General features: G+C 40.7%; 1 protein-coding gene across 1 annotated transcript; it reads right to left on the bottom strand.

The window, feature by feature from the left end:
• Positions 1-2,085: 2,085 nt before the first annotated feature.
• Positions 2,086-8,669, bottom strand: SRSF3 (serine and arginine rich splicing factor 3). Its single transcript, XM_042462894.1, has 6 exons — positions 8,493-8,669; positions 6,978-7,185; positions 5,995-6,129; positions 3,949-3,987; positions 3,172-3,258; positions 2,086-2,933 (listed from the first exon to the last, which is right to left on the bottom strand). Exons 2-6 carry the CDS (start codon positions 7,181-7,183, stop codon positions 2,906-2,908), a joined length of 495 nt encoding a protein of 164 aa, XP_042318828.1. The 5' UTR covers positions 7,184-7,185; positions 8,493-8,669; the 3' UTR covers positions 2,086-2,905.
• Between the last annotated feature and the right edge of the window lie 10,465 nt (positions 8,670-19,134).

The raw sequence follows: 19,134 nt of genomic DNA, 5'->3' as shown, positions 1-19,134 counted from the left end.
TTATTGTAATATGCGTACGGGTCAAGTCTCCCTTATTTCAAAAGCCAAAATTTCGTTCATGGCTTGCTGAGATAGCGATACCTTTACATTCTGATTGTCTAATCTGCACAAACTTTGCTTCATGCACAAAATTTAAAATATTGCATAAATTACCTTCAGGCTACATGTATAAGGTGTATGTGAAACAAATGAATGTAATGTTTAGACTTGGGTCCAGCTCCAAGATACCTCATTATGTACATATATGTAAATAAAATAAAATAAACTCAAAATCCCAAACACTTCTGGTTCCAAACCTTTCGAGTAAGAGTCCACTTTATAGAGACCAGAGCTTGCATGCACACCCTTCCCCCATATAAGCCACTTCAAATGGTGAAGAATCCATCAGCTGCTGTTTTAAGCACTCTGGGCAGGGGAAAGAAAATATATGTCCTCTGATGCAATCAGACAGAGGATACGCTACTGAAATCTTCACTTCCAACATCCTACCTGACAGGAAAATGGAACTCCTGATACTTGTGTATTGTATCCCAGCTACCTGTCTCTAGATTCTGTCAAAAAGTCAACCAAGAGAAAATACCACTTCCCCACTTTACCAGAAGTTTAGTGATGATTTCCTGTAGCTCATGTCCTCTTTACAGATGCTTCAGACATCCATGGAAGTATATAAAATGAAGAAAATTTAATGCACACCTCTAGGTTCCAGCACAACAGACCTCAACCAGCCTGCCTAGTAGGGCATGCCAGGTTGGAGCAAGGCTGCACACAAGGACACGTTTGTAATTGAAATCATTTTCATGCAGCCCATTTGGGCTCTTTCATCTCTGGTGCAAACCTAAATAGGGATAGATCATTTAAAAGGGCGGACTCCTCCACTATTTTTCAGGAAGCCTTTGTTCCCAGATGTGGCCAAACAGGCCCATACATAAATATTCAGAAGCTATTACAGAAAGCAAAATAGTTTTTAGCCCTGTTGGATAAAAAAATCTGTGGATAAGGAGGGCTGACTGTAGTACTTCACTGTTCACTACTGACTACTTCCCAAACACTATCACATGGCTTAATCCCTATCTGTAGTCCCAATTTGAGCATACCCACTTCTCAACTGTTAAATGGAAAATAAACATTTAAGCACACCACACTTCCAACTGGTTTACTCAAATCAGGACTAACAGGATGCATGCCAACACTTCTCAGAGTGTCTGATGTGGGTACCAGCTTTGCATGTTAGGGACTTGGCAATAAATTTGTGCTCACTAAATTCAGTTCTTTCCTGGAAATTTGCCAGGGTCCAGCAGTCACTGCCTCAGTGACCAGCAATAGTTCAGGGATCACCACTTGAGTAGCACTGATGTAGGCTTCTGTTCCATCATGAACCCAATATTCTGCTTCAATACAGTCTGTACTGAATGTTCTATCTATACAACTTGACAAGGCACACTGAAACACCACAGTACAAGTCTTTAATGATGAGTTGCATTTTCCCAGTTGAAGTTGTTCTGCTGAAAAGTAAGAACTCTAAACATTCAGTATTTGGATGATTGTGCATGGATTTAAACTAAATGTACAACAGCATTTTTCTGGGATACAAGACTGATATATGTGTGTGTGTGTGTGTGTGTGTGTAATTACATGTCATGAATGGCTTCTGTTGTGGATAAACACTGCATGCATTTCCTGTAACATCATACATGATTAGGGACACCAGAAAGCTATGTTTGATGGAATTCCTGGATAGCACATTCGTTTCTGGCATAAAATTTTGAGTGCTTCCTTACTCAAATCATGGCTCATATAGATGTAGCATGCCATGGCAATATTACTGCAACTTGGTTAGATGTTTGATAGTAGTGATTTAACGGAATGGGACATAATCAAGGGAATTCCCTTCAAATCAGATGCAATTCAATAGGACCTTTATGTGACCTGCCATTTATGTACAAGTTGTCACTTAACAAGTGACTGAATATGGACAAAGTGAAATCTGACTATAGCTTCAAAGTGTTGACAGCAACAGATCTAAATTAAACTGCAGAAGCCCAACTAAATGTTCAATTTTGTCAGATACAAAAGTACTTAGAACGATTTGTAACCAAAACTTTAATCCAAAGATCTCCAAGAGTTTACAGTGACATGACAACTTATGCACAAGGAGGATGTTTATTAATCTACAATGTACCCTTATGCATCTACCTTTACCCATTCACTTGTTCTTATTTTGGTCTATGCAACAAAGAAGACTATTATGCAGCTCATTAACATTTTTAACTAAACTAGCTTTCCACATAGAAGTACAAAACTTAATCTACATTTTACAGAATAGAAGACAGCTTTGACAAAGCTGGTATAAAATCAGAATTGTAAAATATTTTTTAGAAAAGTCTAGCTACAAGGCTTTCAGTCTCTTTGCTTACTACTGGTTTCAAACTGTCCGCTATTCTGGCAAACTAATTAAGCCTCCAAGTCTCACCTTGCATAGATTGCCTAGCTTTGATTATGGCAAATGCTCATGTCCATGTGTTGTGAAATTCCTTTCAAGTTTAGATCCTGTGAAGATTCCAATCCATAGTCTAAAAGGTTAGAAACATTTGTCACTGCATGGCTTTTGAGGTTTTATTTGGTAGGTCTATGCAAGGTGATTTATTAACATCAATGGAAATCAAAGTTATGCCTAAGGGTACACTGTAAAATGACACGTTTTATTACACTTCATATGACCTGCTCAGAACCATATAAAGATTCACAACTGTTACATTTGTCACCTGTTACAAGAAAAACAGAATTTGACAGCTAAAACATTTTAAAAATGCACCAAGCTCATGTAGTCTCAAAGAAAACAATGTTCTGTACATACTCTTCTCTTCTGATTCAACGGGACTTCCTGTACAAGTCTCTTCCTGATGTCCTACTTCCTGTCATTTGACCTGGAGCGGCTACACAGAATATAAAGATTCTCATTTAAAAATGTACATTGAATTCCTCAACATAGTTTAGTACTATATATACCTTGTCATGCAATTTGTATCCAAGTAATTTTAACTGATATCTGAAAATTAATCCTGACCACTATCATCCATATATAACTAAAGGATTTTTAATTACTACATTAATGAAATTTAATTTACAGAAGCAGTACAGACCTACTGCCGGGTTAGAGACTAATGTTCTTACCTACGAGATCTGGAAAATGAACGGGAAGGCTTATGATTTCTTTCCCTTGACAGTGATCGCTCTCTCCTCCTATCTCTGGAAAGGGACCTATAAGACAAATATTAAGAATTATGGCAGAATGTTTATTAGTCCTCATGAACCAGGATTAAAACTTACCATTGTGTGAGCTGTAACAGTTTAAAATTATCTTAATGTACTGAGGACTGATCTATAAGTTATACCTAAACATCAACATGTCTCCACAGATAAAAATATTTCCCCAGTAATGGTGCTAACCAACTAACAAGAGCATGCCATTTCTGCTTCACTCATTATGACTTACCAAAATTAGCACAAGACTTTCCTGATTAAACAGTTTTAGCTCATAAAGATTTTGCTTCATACCTGAATGGCCCACAACTTAAATGCATTAGTCACTCTTCAAAGTCCATTTTGTTACAAAAAGTTTATATGGAGTTATTTAGCTTTATCATTAAAGAAAAGGTCAAATGCAAACTCCCTCAGAGTGTAGTGAAGTATCTTTCTCTGGAGGTCTTTAAACAGAGGCTTGATGGCCATCTGTTAGGGATGCTTTGATTGAGAGTTCTTCCATGGCAGTGGGTTGGACTGGATGGCCCTGTGGTCTCTTCCAACTCTACAATTCTATGAATTCATTTATCACAACACTTAATGCAAGAGAAACTCCAGAAATAATTAAGGTGAATTCTAATTAGGTTGTGATTCAAAAACTTTGTATAGCAACTCATGCCAGAACTCAAATTCAGCATCAACAGTTACCTGCTGCGGCTACGGGAGAAGCTTCTCCTCCGTGGAGATCTACAATCAAAAACAGCAAAGTGAGTATTTTCATCAATTTAGCACTACTGGTGTGAGGCAATTCCCAACTTGTCAAGTCACTGTTGGGCCCAGTGAATGTGCCAAGATAAATAGCACCCATCGTCCAGCAAAATGGAGAGATTAGGGCATTAAAGAACTCAGCGTCATCAGTATGTTTCCAACCATGAGTTTGCTTTAACTAATTTGATGTCATAGCAAACCTGTCCAATGCAGCACTTCCATCTCAACTAAATCCACTGCCTAGAACACTATACCAAAGTCCCACAAGTGGTTCCAAAATCTATACAAACCAGTATTTTGGAACCCATGCAAGATTGAATTCTTAACAGGATGTAAGGTACCAGGTGAAAGACTAATGCACACAGTGACAAAGCCATTAAAGCTGAATTATTGGTGAATGTAAATTTTAATTGTCATAGTGTGTTTAGTCTAAAAGAATCTTAGCTTGCCCAATTTATCCCAAAAATAATTGTTTTAAGTTCTGATACTGTTAGTAAAACAGTTTAAAGGTGAAAGGAATTGGCGGATTTTTTGCAAGAAAAACAAAGTAAGCAATTAAGTGTAGTTGCTATCTTGCATGCAAATATATTGTTTAGTTACTTTTATTAAGTTTCCTTAGCACCCTTAAAAGTTTTATTCAAGCAACATATGTATGTTACCACGAAATTATGCACAGCCAGCCTTTGATTGAGAAAAAATAATTACTTATAAGCCGCTTACTCCTTATTTTAACCAGCAGTAAACTGTATAAGCAGGAAAAACTTACTAGTTTTTGGTTTCAACAAGCTAGAAATGGTGAGGTGAGGCTGCCGGACTGACTGCCAAGAAGAATTTGCTGAAAAGGTTTTGCCAGATGTTGCGTTGTATTTAGTTGGTTGGCGAAGGGGGTGTTGTGGATTTTTCCTGCTTTTTTGTTAGCCGAAGGCTGCTGCTGTAGTTGTTGTGAAGACATTTGGTAAATAAACAGCTGAGCTGATTGGCCGGGAATGTGTGGGCGGTCGAGGTGGCTGCTGCCGATTTGGTTAAGGTTGGAGAGAAGGCTGAGAGAAAACAGCATGCTCGGGAACCAAAGGGCGGTGCAACCTGACGACTGGCCATGCCTGGGTCATGTGAAACGACACCAGCCAAGCTGAATGGGGCGCGCTGGTCACATGACGCTGAAAGGGCTAGTTGACTGGCTAATGCAGACTCAGAGGGTGGTGAGAAGAGACATGATGGTGACTCTGTAACGGGTTCATTTTTATTAATAGATGGACCAAAAAGCATAAAAAAATGAAAAACAAGCCATCAGTACAACCATCTATTAGCTAACAAATACTCCTATTGTGTTCTACAGTGAAAGGGAAAATGTCTCACTCTATCTTGTATGGACTTCACCTGTACCAGCTAAAATTTCTGCCCTTGCAGAAATCTGGATATAAATATTGTAGTGAATATTTAACACCCAACAAACCTTTCTGGGTAATTGAATGTGTACCAAATAAAAAAACTGCTTTATTTTGAAGTGTATTTAGTATTGAAGAATTACAATGGAGTGATATTTCAACAGTTTATTACTGTCAAACCTAGCTAAGCAACTGTTGATTGCTTTGGCATCCTTAAAACAGTTGCCTGCCTGGCATCACTTGTGTTAAAGCAGAAAAACTTGAGTGAAAAAAGCCAAGCTGCTGAATGTAATGTTTACCAACAATGGAGAAAAGGAAAGCAAAAACCAAGTTGGAGTACTGGGAAGAAAAAAGAAGCAACTAGAAGATGAATAGACTTCAGAAGGAAAGATGATAATCCATGTTAGAGGGAACTATCAACTGGTTTAGACACCTAAGGATAAAAGTCAGTGTTCAACAGTGTATCCCTCTAACACATACTTTAATGCCTTAGAATTTGGTGATGCGATACTGGCACACATCTGTATGCCTTTTAAAAGCCTATTATACCAAAATGGTAACACTGCCAAAACCTCTATTCAAGTTTTTTGATCCTATATACCTGCGGCGAGGTGGAGGACTTCTCCTGCGATAGTCATCTCGGGGACGTCTACCCCATGAGGGAGGTGGACCACGGTTTCGACTACGTTTTTCACCGTTGGAGAGTTCCACCCTGACACGACATCCACAGAGAGTTCTGGGAAATAAAAGATAATTACTGCCGGAGCCAATAATTGGTATGAATTAAGCCAAATGTACTGACAACAACAACAACCCCCCCCCCCCCCAAAAAAAAAAAAAAAACCCTTAAGAGAATATATAAGTGAAGTACCTCACATTACACCAAACCTCTAATGTGTTAGGAGTGCTTATTTATCCTATTTCAATCCCATCTTTTTCTCAAATGGGGGCACAAAAAGGTTTTCAATCTAAGTTTAAAACAAAGGAGCTGAACCTCTCTGAACTCAGCAAAACTAATGTCTGAACAAATGCTTGTAAGAAAAGCTTACAAAACATAAATATTTGAAGACTCAATCATACCTACCAGTGATAAATGTAGAAAAGAGTGCCTATGTAACATTTTAGCTTGGCAGAACCGCAACTTCCAGAAGCTCTAGTATATCTAAAAGGTTTTTTTAAAAAAACCTCTCCTTCTGCATACAATTAAATTACTTCTCACACAACTCAATACATGTTGTGATCGCTTACCATTATAGAATATCAGCCCTATTTCATTGCTTTTCAAAAACACAACTGAATTGTTCTTGAGTACAGTCAGCCCTCCATATCCATGGATTTGTTATCCACAGATTCAAGCATCCATGGCTTGAAAATATTTTGATTTTGCCACTTGATATTCGGGATACCTTTTTACTATGCCACTGTATTTAATGGGACTTGATTATGATATTTGGGGGGCGGGCGCTGGAACCGAACTCCAGCAGATAACAAGGGTCCACTGTATCAACGTACAAAACACAGAACATGGCTTTACAATCTAGGTGCCCCCTCAACAACCCAACTAAGAAGTAAAAGACTTTTTACCTCCCATCTAGTTCTCTCACTGCATCAGCAGCATCACGTGGGTCTTCAAATTCCACAAAGGCAAAACCAGGGGGATTCCTAGCCACCCACACACTGCGCAGTGGTCCATAGTAGCCAAAAGCTCGTTCCAGTTCGGTTTTGTTGCCATTGTTCCCAAGGTTTCCTACATAAACCTTGCAGTCCAGTGGACACGAGTCGCGATGCATCTCTGCAACACAATCAAAGAGAGAATTAAAAAAGCTGTCAAGCTTCCATTCTTATTAAGCCACAGTGACGTTTACACCACAGCAGGGGAAATATAGCATATGTACCAGTGGCTTACAAGTGCTAGTTCATTTATACACCCTCAAGAGATTAAGAACCGTTTACTGAAACCGCCAAAGGGAGTCTGGAGAGCCCAAAGGCAGCAAGTGGATAAAGAACAGGCCTTCTTTTTCTCTGCTTATAATGCTTCAAAAAAGAGCTCTCTACTGTCCAAAACACACTGCAGACATAATCCAGTTTGAGACTGCTTTAACTGCCCTGGGTCAATGCTGGGGAATTCTGGGAACTGTAGTTTTGTGAGACACTGAGCCTTCTCTGTCAAAGAGAGCCCTGAAGTCACAATAAACTACAGAATGAGCCAGCACAGTTAAAGTGGTCTCAAAGCTGGATTGTTTCTGCAATGTATTTTAAAGCTATATATATATATATATATATATGTGTGTGTGTGTGTGTGTGTGTATATATATAACCTATGCTTTCATATTCCTCAAAGAAAAAAAATTATACCCAGAATGATGTTTCACTCACTAGGAAAATTAAAGCTTATAATTACTGTACAGATGAAGTCCATACAAGATAATAATAATAATTTATACCCCGTTTCTCCCTATGGATTGAGGCGGGTTGCAACACATTTTGATAAAATACAGAAACATACAAACGGACAGTATACAAATTATAAAACCCCTAACCCTTTATGACCCCTATCCCTCCCCTATAAAGACGGTGAAAATAAACAATGCAGATTAACTAGGCCCTCCAGCTCAACTCTTGTGGTCAACGTCCAACAGACACTGACCATAGAACTGCGCTGGAGGAGCTACAAAGGCCTAGTGGTCTCTCTAGGTCTTTCAGTGCAACCTTTAGTTAAAGATGACCATAGAGTTGCCTTGGAGGACCTAGACATTCCTAGAGAGAACTTGTTAAACCCGTGAATAATGAAAGCCGGAGGGGGATGAGTGTCGTTGGCGCTACAGAAGGGCAGGAGGCCATTTGGGGCAGGGAGGGAGGGAGCATCCCCTGTGAGCGCAATGGGAGGCCAGTCTAAGAGGCCTTCCCTCCTCCCTGCCCCCTTCAAGAGCGGGCGTAAGAGGATCGCAATGCCCTCCCTGCCTGCCATATTGCTTAGCCTTCTCTCCATCCAAGGAAGCATAGGGCCTGATGTGACTCAGACCACACAAAATGGCGGCGGCCCTTTGTCCGCCGCCGCCTCTTCCGCCGCGATTGAGGCCCGCCATCCCGCTCCCTCACCGGCTTCGAGGCCAGGAGCGCCAAGGACTCTCGCCAACTACTGCTGCCTTCTTCCCCTCCCTTCTCCTTCGCTGCTCTTGTCCCTCCGCTCGCTCGGCCTCGGCCTCGGCCTCTTTCCCGCCAAGACTGGAGTGCCTCCTAACCGCTCTCGCTCTGTCGCACTGGACAAAATGGCGGGCGCTGCTTCCACGCCCTGCCTTTATATAGGTCCTGCACCCTCCACCGGGCACGTGACGACGACACTGACCAATTAGAAACCGCTCCTGCAGTGATTGACGTTCCTTGGCTTCGTTTTTGGTCTTTTTTTAAAAAAAATCTAGCTGCGCATGCGCAAACAGTGGCTCCGTTTTTCTCCCCTCTTTTGTTCGCAGAGCTCATATCCTACGCAAGATGTAGGCCCAGGCGCGGTTACTATGGCAACCCGCGCGGGAAAGCTCTGGCTGCATGTCTCCGCGCTACAAAAACGTTCCGTTTTAATACCCCTTTGGTCCAAAACACACACTGCGGAATTAATCCAGTCGGCAACACAGCCAACTACGATTCCCATAATTCCATACCCTTGAGCCACAGCAGTTAAAGGTCCAAAGCATACACTGCAGAAATAATCCAGTTTGAGAGCGCTTTAACTGCCCTGGCTCAGTGCTAGGGAATCCTGGGAATTGTAGTTTATTGTGGCACTAGAGCTATCTCTGACAGAGAAGGCTAAATGTCTCACAAAACTGCAATTTCCAGAATTCCCTAGCATTGAACCAGGGCAGTTAAATCGGTCTCAAACTGGGTTATTTCTGCAGTGCGTTTTGGACCTTTAACTGCTATGGAATTGTGGGGCCACAAGCAACTACTGTTCCCAGAATTCCATAGCCTTGAGCCTTGGCAGTTAAAGCGGTGTCAAACCAGATGATTTCTACAGTATGTTTTGGACTTTTAACTGCCATGGCTCAAGGTAGTTGGTTGTGGTGCCACAACTAAGTATCATTCCCAGAATTCCATAGCCTTGAACCGCAGCAGTTAAAGTGGTGTCAAACCAGATTATTTGTGCAGTGCGGACACAGTCTTCAAAGGGGGTTTGCCATTGCCATCCTCTGAGGCTGAGACAGTATAAGTGTGTATAAAAGCCCCTTGATAATTTCAGTATTTTGATGGATGTCTCTGTTTAAAGAGAATCAGTGTGGCATAGCAGTTTGAGCCTTGATGTTCAGCTGTGGAGACCAGGGTACAAATCCCCACTCGGCTATGAAACCCATTGGGTCACCTTAGGCAAGTTGCAGTTAGTTTGTCAGCCTCAGAGAATGACAATGGCAAACTCCCTCTGAACAACATCTTGCCAAGAAAACCTACAATAAGTCATCCTAAGTCAGAAATGACAACAACAACAACATTTGTGTGGGGTTTTTTGGGCTATGTGGTCGTGTTCTATAATAATTTATTCCTGATGTTTGGCCTGCATTTGTGGCTGCCATCTTCTCTGAAGATGCCAGCACAGATGCAGGCCAAATGTCAGGAATAAATTATTCTAGAATATGACCACATAGACCAAAAACCCCACAAAAAACTATGGATGCCAGCCATGAAAGCCTTTGACTGAACAACAACAACCAAACTCTGTTTTAACAGCTCATTTTACCTCTCAAACAATTGACCTCCTTTTGTTTATAGCAGGACTAGTCTCTGACTCACGATACAAATGTAATATTTGGCTGGCTCATTATGCAGTTGAGTTTCTGTGCAATTTAACCAGGACCCCGGACTAGATTGTAAGCAAGCAACTCATAAAAGATCCCCTAAGGGTCCCTCCTGGGAGAAAGACACAATCAAAATGAAATGAAATGAAATGAAAGAAAGAAAGACATGCGTTAAAACTGTAGTCTTTAAACACTAGCCATTGAAGTTTTGGGTTGACTCAGGGTGACCAGATGTCCTCACCACAAAAGAGAAGAAGGCCTGAGATAACACCTCTCTAGGGACTTTACTTTATAACACTGCCACACTATTTACCATTATTGCACCATATTGACGGGAGCATATCGTTATGCTCCCATCAATATCACGCAATAAAATTAAGATTTTCACACAATGGCTCAGTTATCGTGTGATTATCCTGTAAATAAAGAGGCATTGTAGCTTCTTTATTAATCTTGTGAATAAAAATGCCTCTTTATTCATGGGATAATCGCGCAAAAACCACGACGTTGCGAAACACAGTGTGAAAATCTTAGAGTTATTGTGCAATATTGACGGGGACATATTGCTATGCTCACGTCTTTTCTGGTAGTGTGATAAAGTCCTAGGAAACTCTCTAGGTCCTCCAGCACAACTCTATAGTCAACACCTGCCAAAAGTTGACCATAAAATTGCAGTGGAGGATCTGCAAATACCTAGAGAAGTGTTCTCTCTCTAGGAATCTCTAAGTCCTCGAGTACAATTCTATGGTGAAAAGTTGACCATAGAATTACAACTGAGGACCTGCAAAATATTCTCTCTAGGAATCTCTAGGTCCTCCAGCACAGCGTCTGGTGGACATTGACCATGGAGTTGCACTGGAAGACCTAGAAATTCCTAGAAAGAACATATTAATTAAATCCACGAATAATCAATTCCGCAAAAGTCAAAGCCACAGATGTGGAGGGTCAACTGTACTTCATGATTCAGTGAGCTTCCTGCTCTCCTCCTCCTCCTCTCCCAGGCAGAGGTGGCTGCTCCAGGCACCCTCCTCATCATGTTTCCCTTTCCCTCCAGGACTAAAGCAGTTTGGGAAGCATCAGAGGAGGATCAGGGTCTCCAAGTCTCACACACCCCTTGAGCAACTCTTGTCCCTCACCCCGAGGCTATGTGCTCTACAGTTTGAGAACCACTGCTTCAAAGGAAGCCCATGTAAAGCATATTGTAGTAATCCAAAATGGGATGTAACTATGGCATATGGCCAGGTGTGATGCCTCAGGGGATGGGCACAGTTGCACACTAGTCTTAACTATGCAAATACACTTCTGGCCACAGCCGATACCTGAGCTTCCATGCTAGCCTGCTTTAGCATAAAGACATAAAAGAATAAGAAGCAACTCTGAGATGCGCTGTGAAGAAGAAATTCTCACAGAAGCTTCTGTAGAAACTATTTTCATGAAAGCTTATATTAGAAATTTCTTCTTCCTAAGTCTCAAAGGTGTTACTGGATCCCTTTGTGTGTGTGTATGTTTGTTTTTTTAAAAATGTATGTGACATTGTTTGACTTTGCCATCTAGTGGTGAGAAAGGAAGACCTGTTTGCCTCCCTGTAAAAGAATCTATTTTTCTGTCTGTTGCTTGGATTTTCTCAACTAGACTATGGAGTTTATCACATGTGAGGGATCCTGTGCAAAAACTAGATTTAAAGTGAAAACCCCCTGCAAAAGCAGATTTATTATCAGATGATGTCAGCTTTAACCCAACATTAACCTGGACAGAAAGTAGAAATGACAAAAGTGCAACTGACGTCGCTCTTAAGGTGCATTAGCGCGACATTAACCTGGCTAGAAAGTAGACAAAACATGATTCTTTTTACTTCCAGAAAATCCCTAAAGTAAAAAGAATTGCATTTTGTCAACATTTTAGCCAGTTTAATGTTGTGTTAACTCTGATGTGTCTGAAAATCAGCCATGCTTTTGTGTGTCTTCTTAGTTTTTCTTTTCTTTCCGGGTTTAAAATCCTGTTTAAAATCCAGTTTCTTCATGGGATGCCTCCTGTGTGACAAACTAATGCCAGTATGTGAATTTGACTATTTTGAAATACTGACAGAGGTGCCTTGTCTTACAGAGGATACTGTGGTGATTCCAAATAAAATCTTAGAAAATCAGATCTGTAAAGTTTTCAGACATTTACTTTTGTACTTCTTGCGAATATTGCATAAAAGTTAGAAATGTCCCAAGCTATGGATACGAACTGTTGGTGTGCTTTCACTGAGGATGCTATACATAGTAAATTTTATGTCAATTTTATGCCAATTTTTTCATGGTTGTAACTAGATAGTAGGACTTGCGAACACATACATTATTTCTGCAGTTTATGTAAATGAGTGAGCTTTGTATCTCTTCTAGTTTTGATTTACATGTTGCAGCTACATTCTTAAGAAAAATCTGAACATTTATTTGCTCAGTTTGTTCTAGAATTCATTTTGACATTCCTGTATAGTCTCTTGCACACATCTTTTTCTAGTGTAGTGTATGTGCCACACATAGAGTTGTACAAGTGAAAATAGGAGTGTGCTAATACACTTTTAGCAGTTGTGTAGAAGAGGAAATTTCATCAGGTGTTGTTACATGACTCCATGACAAGCAACACCTTCTGAAATTCTGTTTTCTACACAACTATTAAAGGCACAAGAGCCCTCTCCAGTTTTTCATCTGACAACTCTATATGATGTCCATCATTTTAACAAATTCTAATTCCACATCCAAGTAGGGTACATAAATTTTACTGATATGGCTGCTATTTAATTAGATTAGTCAACAGATTTATATCCTTAGTTTTAAAAAGTGCCCCATGTTAGTTAGGCAGCAGACACCTATGATCTTAAGTACAATTATATACAAAAATCTCCACAAATACATGCACAGACTTGCAATTGCTATTTTTTCACTAAAGCCCTTGCAACTGTAACAGCTTCCTAATTTGAAAGTGGATAAGCTTCTGGTCATTAGAAAAGTAATCTGAACTACTCAGATAAAACACTGATCCTGAGAAGTTACCAATGAAGGGCTTAGATGAGCATCCATTGCTCCTGAAAAAAGGTCTTTCACTGTTGGTGGCTATGGGAATTTACTACTTAACCCACTGCTTTTCCACCAGGTGTGAGGCTCTGGCTAAGCTTCCATAGCCACCAAACATGAAGATATGACTTCCCAAATACAAGTGTTAATATTAAGAGTAGGAGCTTTCCCTTGTAATGTACCAATGTAAAGACATCCTCCTGTCCTATTTCTTTGACTACCAACTACAAGGCCTCCTAGATGTCCTTCAAGTACCTATGTGAGATATGTAACTCCACTGGACATTACACCTCTTTATTTACTGCTGTCACCACAGACACCTTTTTCTGAATCCAGGCTTTCTAATATAAAGTGTTCTCAGAAGCCAAAAGCATGTAAATACAAAAACCATACTTGTACTAACAGAGGTTTAACCAAACAAAACAGATTAATCATTTAATACATTTAGAGCACAGCTCACATTCTGTCACACACTCCACTCATAGCTAATTCAGACACTTAAACACTACTCATTAATTCCTAAAGCTGACTGACATTCTTAACCCCAATCCTCATTTTACTCACTCCTTTGTTCCTTCTATGTACCCTTACAAAACTCTATCAATTGTCATTCACCAACCTTATTCAAATCCACAGACATTCCATCAAACAGCATTAGCTCTCAGCTTTCCATTCTCTCATCACCTTCCCAACAGCTCCATACCGTATTACCTCTAAAAAGGGTTGAGTCTCCCTTATCCACAATTCCAAAATCTAAAATATTCCAAAACCCAAAACTTTTTTCATGCCTGGCTGAGAGAGTGACATGTTTGTTTTATGAGGGTCCAATGTACACAAACACAAACTTTGTGTACATGCACAAAATTATTTTTTAAAATGGTATAAGTTACCTTCAGGCTATGCATATGAGTTATATATGAAACATAAATTAATTTTGTGTTTAGACTTGGGTCCCGTCTCCAGGATAGTTTATGTACGTATCAGCAAATACAAGTATTCCCAAATCTGAAAAAATCCCAAACACCTCTGGTCTCAAGCATTTTGGGGGAAACTCAGCCTGTATATCGCAAGATAACATTTCACACTTGAAGGTCCATGACATAACAGTGGCAGCTCCACTGGCAACAGACCTGCGGCCACCAGAGTCCAGTCTTTATCCTGCCAGCTCTCCTACCTGTTCCAGATGTGGGAGGTAGAATTTCCTGGCAGAAACTGCTAAATCAGCTTCATGGGTCTGAATCTGTTTGGATTCTGAAATAGTTGTCTCCCAAAGACTGCAGATGTTCCACAGATACAGAAACAGACGGAGCAACCTCGCAGTGGTAGCTGCAGCAGGATTATGTTATTTGCCTCTCCTCTGTAGGTGTTCTAGGGGCTGTAGAAAGTGCTGAAATGTTCCAGGCCGCACCAGAGTCTTCTGTCAACAATCCTATCTGCTTCAGGGTAGATGGAACTTTCTGGCAGAAACTGCCAAGTCTGCTTTGTGGGCCTGACTTCATCCTAGGAGACTTCATCATGTAAGTTTTTAAGGATTTCATTTATGGTCATATAGAGGATATCACAAGAGAATTATTTGCCTTGAGCATCCTTTTCTGTTATCCACTTTGTTCCATGAGTTGTACTAGAATTGTACCTTACTGCTGATGTGCCTTTTTAATCTCTTCTCTGATATTTGGGAGAAAGCTTCAGATCTTGCATGACTTTTGCCTGAATGGTGCAGAGTGTCACAAGTATATTGTGATAACTTCTCCAACCAGCAAGCCATCTGCCCTTCCATGAAAATCGTTAAAGTTCTTGATAACTAAGGAACCAGTACAACCAACTATCATTAGTCCATCAGGTAAATTTACCCCAGGAGGAAATTTCAGATGTGCCTTGAATTTTGGAGTTCTTTATGGGCAAAACTATATTTATGCTCACCTTTTTAAAGCAGTATTTTAAGTATATATGCTACTACTCTTTCATGATATTCTGACTTTGGAGATGAGATCAAGGAGCTCCAATATGTATTTCACTGGCACTGATATCTGGATCCAGTATGAAAGGCAGTGCTGGATCTAGATGAGACAAATTAAGCATAGATGGATATCTTTTAATAAATTTAATTTTTTTACTCAAAAGAAAAGCATTTGATGTACATTTTGTCTTTTTGTGTGTTTGTAATTTGGGTTATAAGTATATGTATGTATGTATGTATGTATGTATGTATGTATATGTATATGTGTATGTATATATGTATACATATATAGTTATTTGTATACATAATTACTTTGTATAAATCATGTAGTATGGGAAAAATATTTTTAGAACACTCTCTCCAGTTCTTAAAAGTCTCGTGTTGCTTTCTGGTCTGGTAGACTAACATCCTTTAAAAAAAATATTGTTTTTATTAAATATCTCCATGTATTAATCACATACATGTTTGACTATCTTTCTAACAAATACCTCAAACTTTACATTGACTCCTATTGTACATTACCATGATGTTAAACTTTCATTATTTAGTAATGAGATATACCATCTAATATGATCCTTTAACCTTCTTGCCTACAAGTAGCCTAACATCCTTAATGCCTCTGAGATCTCATGCCAAGCACACTGTTGGTGCTGGTACACTTGCTTCAAGGGACTGTCGTCTCCTAAATTAGATGTGTTCATGCTAGGTGTACCCAAAAGCCAATAAAACATACAGGTTTGGAGGATCAAACCTGTGTAGAAAGGTGTGTGTGGCAATACTTTGCAAAACAAGCATACTCATAAGTGTCTTCATACTACATATACATTGTCTAGCTACTAATGTGTCCTATTTTCATTGATTGGTGCTTATACATAAGTCAGTCTTTCATTGACTGTTGTTTATACAGTAGGACCCCCACATTTGCTGCGGTTAGAGACACTGGAGCCTCATGAAAATGGAAAACCAGCCAATGTAGCATACCCTAAGACAGGGGTAGGCAACCCTTTTGAGCCGGGGGCCGGGTTGCTGTCCCTCAGACAACTGGGGGGGCCGAAGCCAAAAAACAAATAATTAAATATTTTTTTTAAGAATTAAATAAATAAATAAACCGGGACAAATGTAGGACAAAATTTTCAAATGGAGGGCACTTTTTAAATAAAAAATGGAGGACACGTGAAAAAATTTGCTGATTTTTTTAAAAATGCTTGTTTCTGAGGCTTCTATAGACAATTGCCCCACCGTGCCACTTGCGTGAGACGCCAAAGGCCCCAGCCGCAATCAACGGCAGGACCGGGCTGGGGCCGGTCCCAAGGCCTCGCCGGGCCGCATCTGGCCCGCGGGCCGCAGGTTGCCTACCCCTGCCCTAAGAGATAGGGGGAAAATCCAGAGAGAGGTAGATGTTTTTGGTCCTTTGACATTCTTGAGCTCTATTCAGGAGACAGCTTTGAGATCTAATAGACAATTCCCAGAATTCCATAGCACTGAGCCATGGCAGTTTAAGTGGTGTCACACTGAATTATTTCTGCAGTGCAGATGCAGCCTAGGTGGCCCAGCAGGAAATCAGCATGGTGTGAAACATCCATCATCTTTCTATATAGTGATTGAAAATGTTGGACATAGCACTCAGTAACTAGACTTCTGGATATTTGCTTAAATGAAGCTTTTAAAGCACAGTGGAAGTGAGTAGTCATGACAGTAGACTTTGACCACAACAGAATGTTTTAAATGGTCATTCAGTAAGCATCTTTAAATTTTCCTGGCTCACATTCACTTACTCAGATGAGTGTAATAGTAGTTCTTATGACAATGGTAGCTGGCCCTCAATTAATGCTCATTAAAGGAAAATGGTGATGAAAGTGAATAGGCAATTAGACCAGATGTTTTAGACTTGACTTTGGCTAGTACTTATTAGTCTGGGAAAAGGTAACTAGGAAGCTCTGTGTTCAGAGATGATTTCTTTCAACTTTATGGGTATCCTGGAAACGAAAGAGAGGTCACAAGAGGACCAGTTAAAGAACTTTTATTTAAATGTTTAATTGGTTACTTCTTTTGACCTTTTCTGTAAGTAGCTCTTATGCTAACAACTGAAAAGCAGGTTACAAAGCTAGGATTGAATTATGGAGAAATGTAAGAAACTCATTATACATAATCCTAGACAACAGATGGTACAAGGAAGAATTAATTGTTCTATTTGGTTACTGCTTCTATTTTAAAATAATCCTAATTTTAAATGCAGATTATAGGAAATATATAATAGCTACACCAATATAGCAACTGCTACATCAAACTGTGGATCCCTGGCTTATCCTTTAAGGCCACTGTAGCCAAAGAGACTTGTGGCATGTTGCATCTATTTAAGCAGACTCAATAAACACTTGGGCCACAATAAATGGGAGTTTTTCGGGTACCACAAGACCTTTTGGAGAATGTTACTTTAGCTCAGATCAAGTTAGGCTGCAAATAACTTTTGAGACTGTATCCTGTTTATATAAATGTCTAAAAATGGGGTTGTGGGGGTGCCGAAGGGTGTCATTTGTGGGAGTTTGAATGTTTAGTCCTTCACCAGCCATCCCATCAGCTGCTGGTGAAGAGCGGCTCTTTTCTCTAGGGTTTAGGGGAATGGGACTTTCTAGGATGGACCCACACAACGCATGAACTGACCTTTGTCACACAGAGTCCAATTCACATTGTAGGGTCCCTTGCTTTATAGGGGCTTCTGTGGCCCTAGTTGTTGCCTCCTGGTTGGCCTTAGACAGATCTACATTTTTTGCCTCCAAGTCCTCATTTCTGCGCTTTAAGTCCTCTAGCTCCAAGGCTTGGCTCTCAGTTGTGTCCTTGGCCCCATTTCCACTGGGCTATAAATCGAATCAAGAATCAGATTATAGGAACATTGTTCCCATTTGAACTTGTGTTTGATCCTTGTTTAAGGAAAATTGTTCCCATTTGAATCCGTGTTTGATCCAACTTTGATCGATTTCTCTAGCTAAAACCCGAATCAGCGGTGGATAACCTGGGTTATCCTTACACCACTTTTCCAGAGGTTTTATTGGCCGGTTACAAACCGGCAGTTGGGACGTCCTCTGGACGTCCCATTTTAAAAAAGGGGCGTCTCTTATAGACGCCCCTGAGTCTAGTACGGACTGTGTCAGTACAAGATGGCGGCGCCCCTTCCACATGGGCGCCGCCATCTTTACGTACTGGACGCATAGCGTCCAGACGTGTCGCGGCGCCTATGACGTCGCAAATGCGCCAGCGGCGCCTCGCGACATCATGGAGGCGCCGCAAAAAGAAGCTCCGAAATGGAGCTTCTTTTTTGCTCCGTGCGGGAGCCGCGCGGTTTGGCTGCTGCAGCTCCCGCGCGGAGCAAACAGCGCCGGCGGGGGACCGCCGCAAAGCGGCGGTTTGTATCCCGCCATTATTATTATTTTTGCAGCTGCCATGGCGGATCCATAGCAAATTAAAGGGAACGACAAGGGTGTCCGAATCGGGGGAGGAACAATGTTCAAGCCTGGGGGTCACCAGCTATGTTCTCTTTCCTGGCAGTCCAGCGCCATTCCTCCCGTTCGTTAGCCTTGCCTTTCCTTTACTCGGTGGTGGGTAAAATTTTTTTTTTTAAAAAAAAGAAGAAAGTTAAACTGGTTTTTTTTTTGGACAGGGATGGAAAAAGGAAGGAAAGAGGAGAAGGGATATGGAGAAAGGGAGCTGGCAAAAACTTTTTGGAGTGGAAAGGAAAAAGAGAGAGAGAAAAAAACTTAAAAGTCGGAACATTTCTCCGGCATCCAGCCTTGTTTCCCTTTTTTGAGATAGAAAGGGGTGCGGCTGCTTGCATATTGGTGTTTTGAACAAGAAGGGTCCCCGCTGCTCAGGAGAGACATTGGATGGAGGCCAGGAGCCTCCTCACCCAGGCCTCCTCAGCTTTGTGGGGGCGTATGGGAGGAAATACCCCC

Source organism: Sceloporus undulatus, chromosome 4, assembly GCF_019175285.1.
Source record: "Sceloporus undulatus isolate JIND9_A2432 ecotype Alabama chromosome 4, SceUnd_v1.1, whole genome shotgun sequence".
In the NCBI taxonomy this organism is placed as follows: Eukaryota; Metazoa; Chordata; class Lepidosauria; order Squamata; family Phrynosomatidae; genus Sceloporus; species Sceloporus undulatus.
The sequence above is the reverse complement of the archived record's forward strand: the minus strand, read 5'-3'. Positions and strand labels throughout refer to the sequence as shown.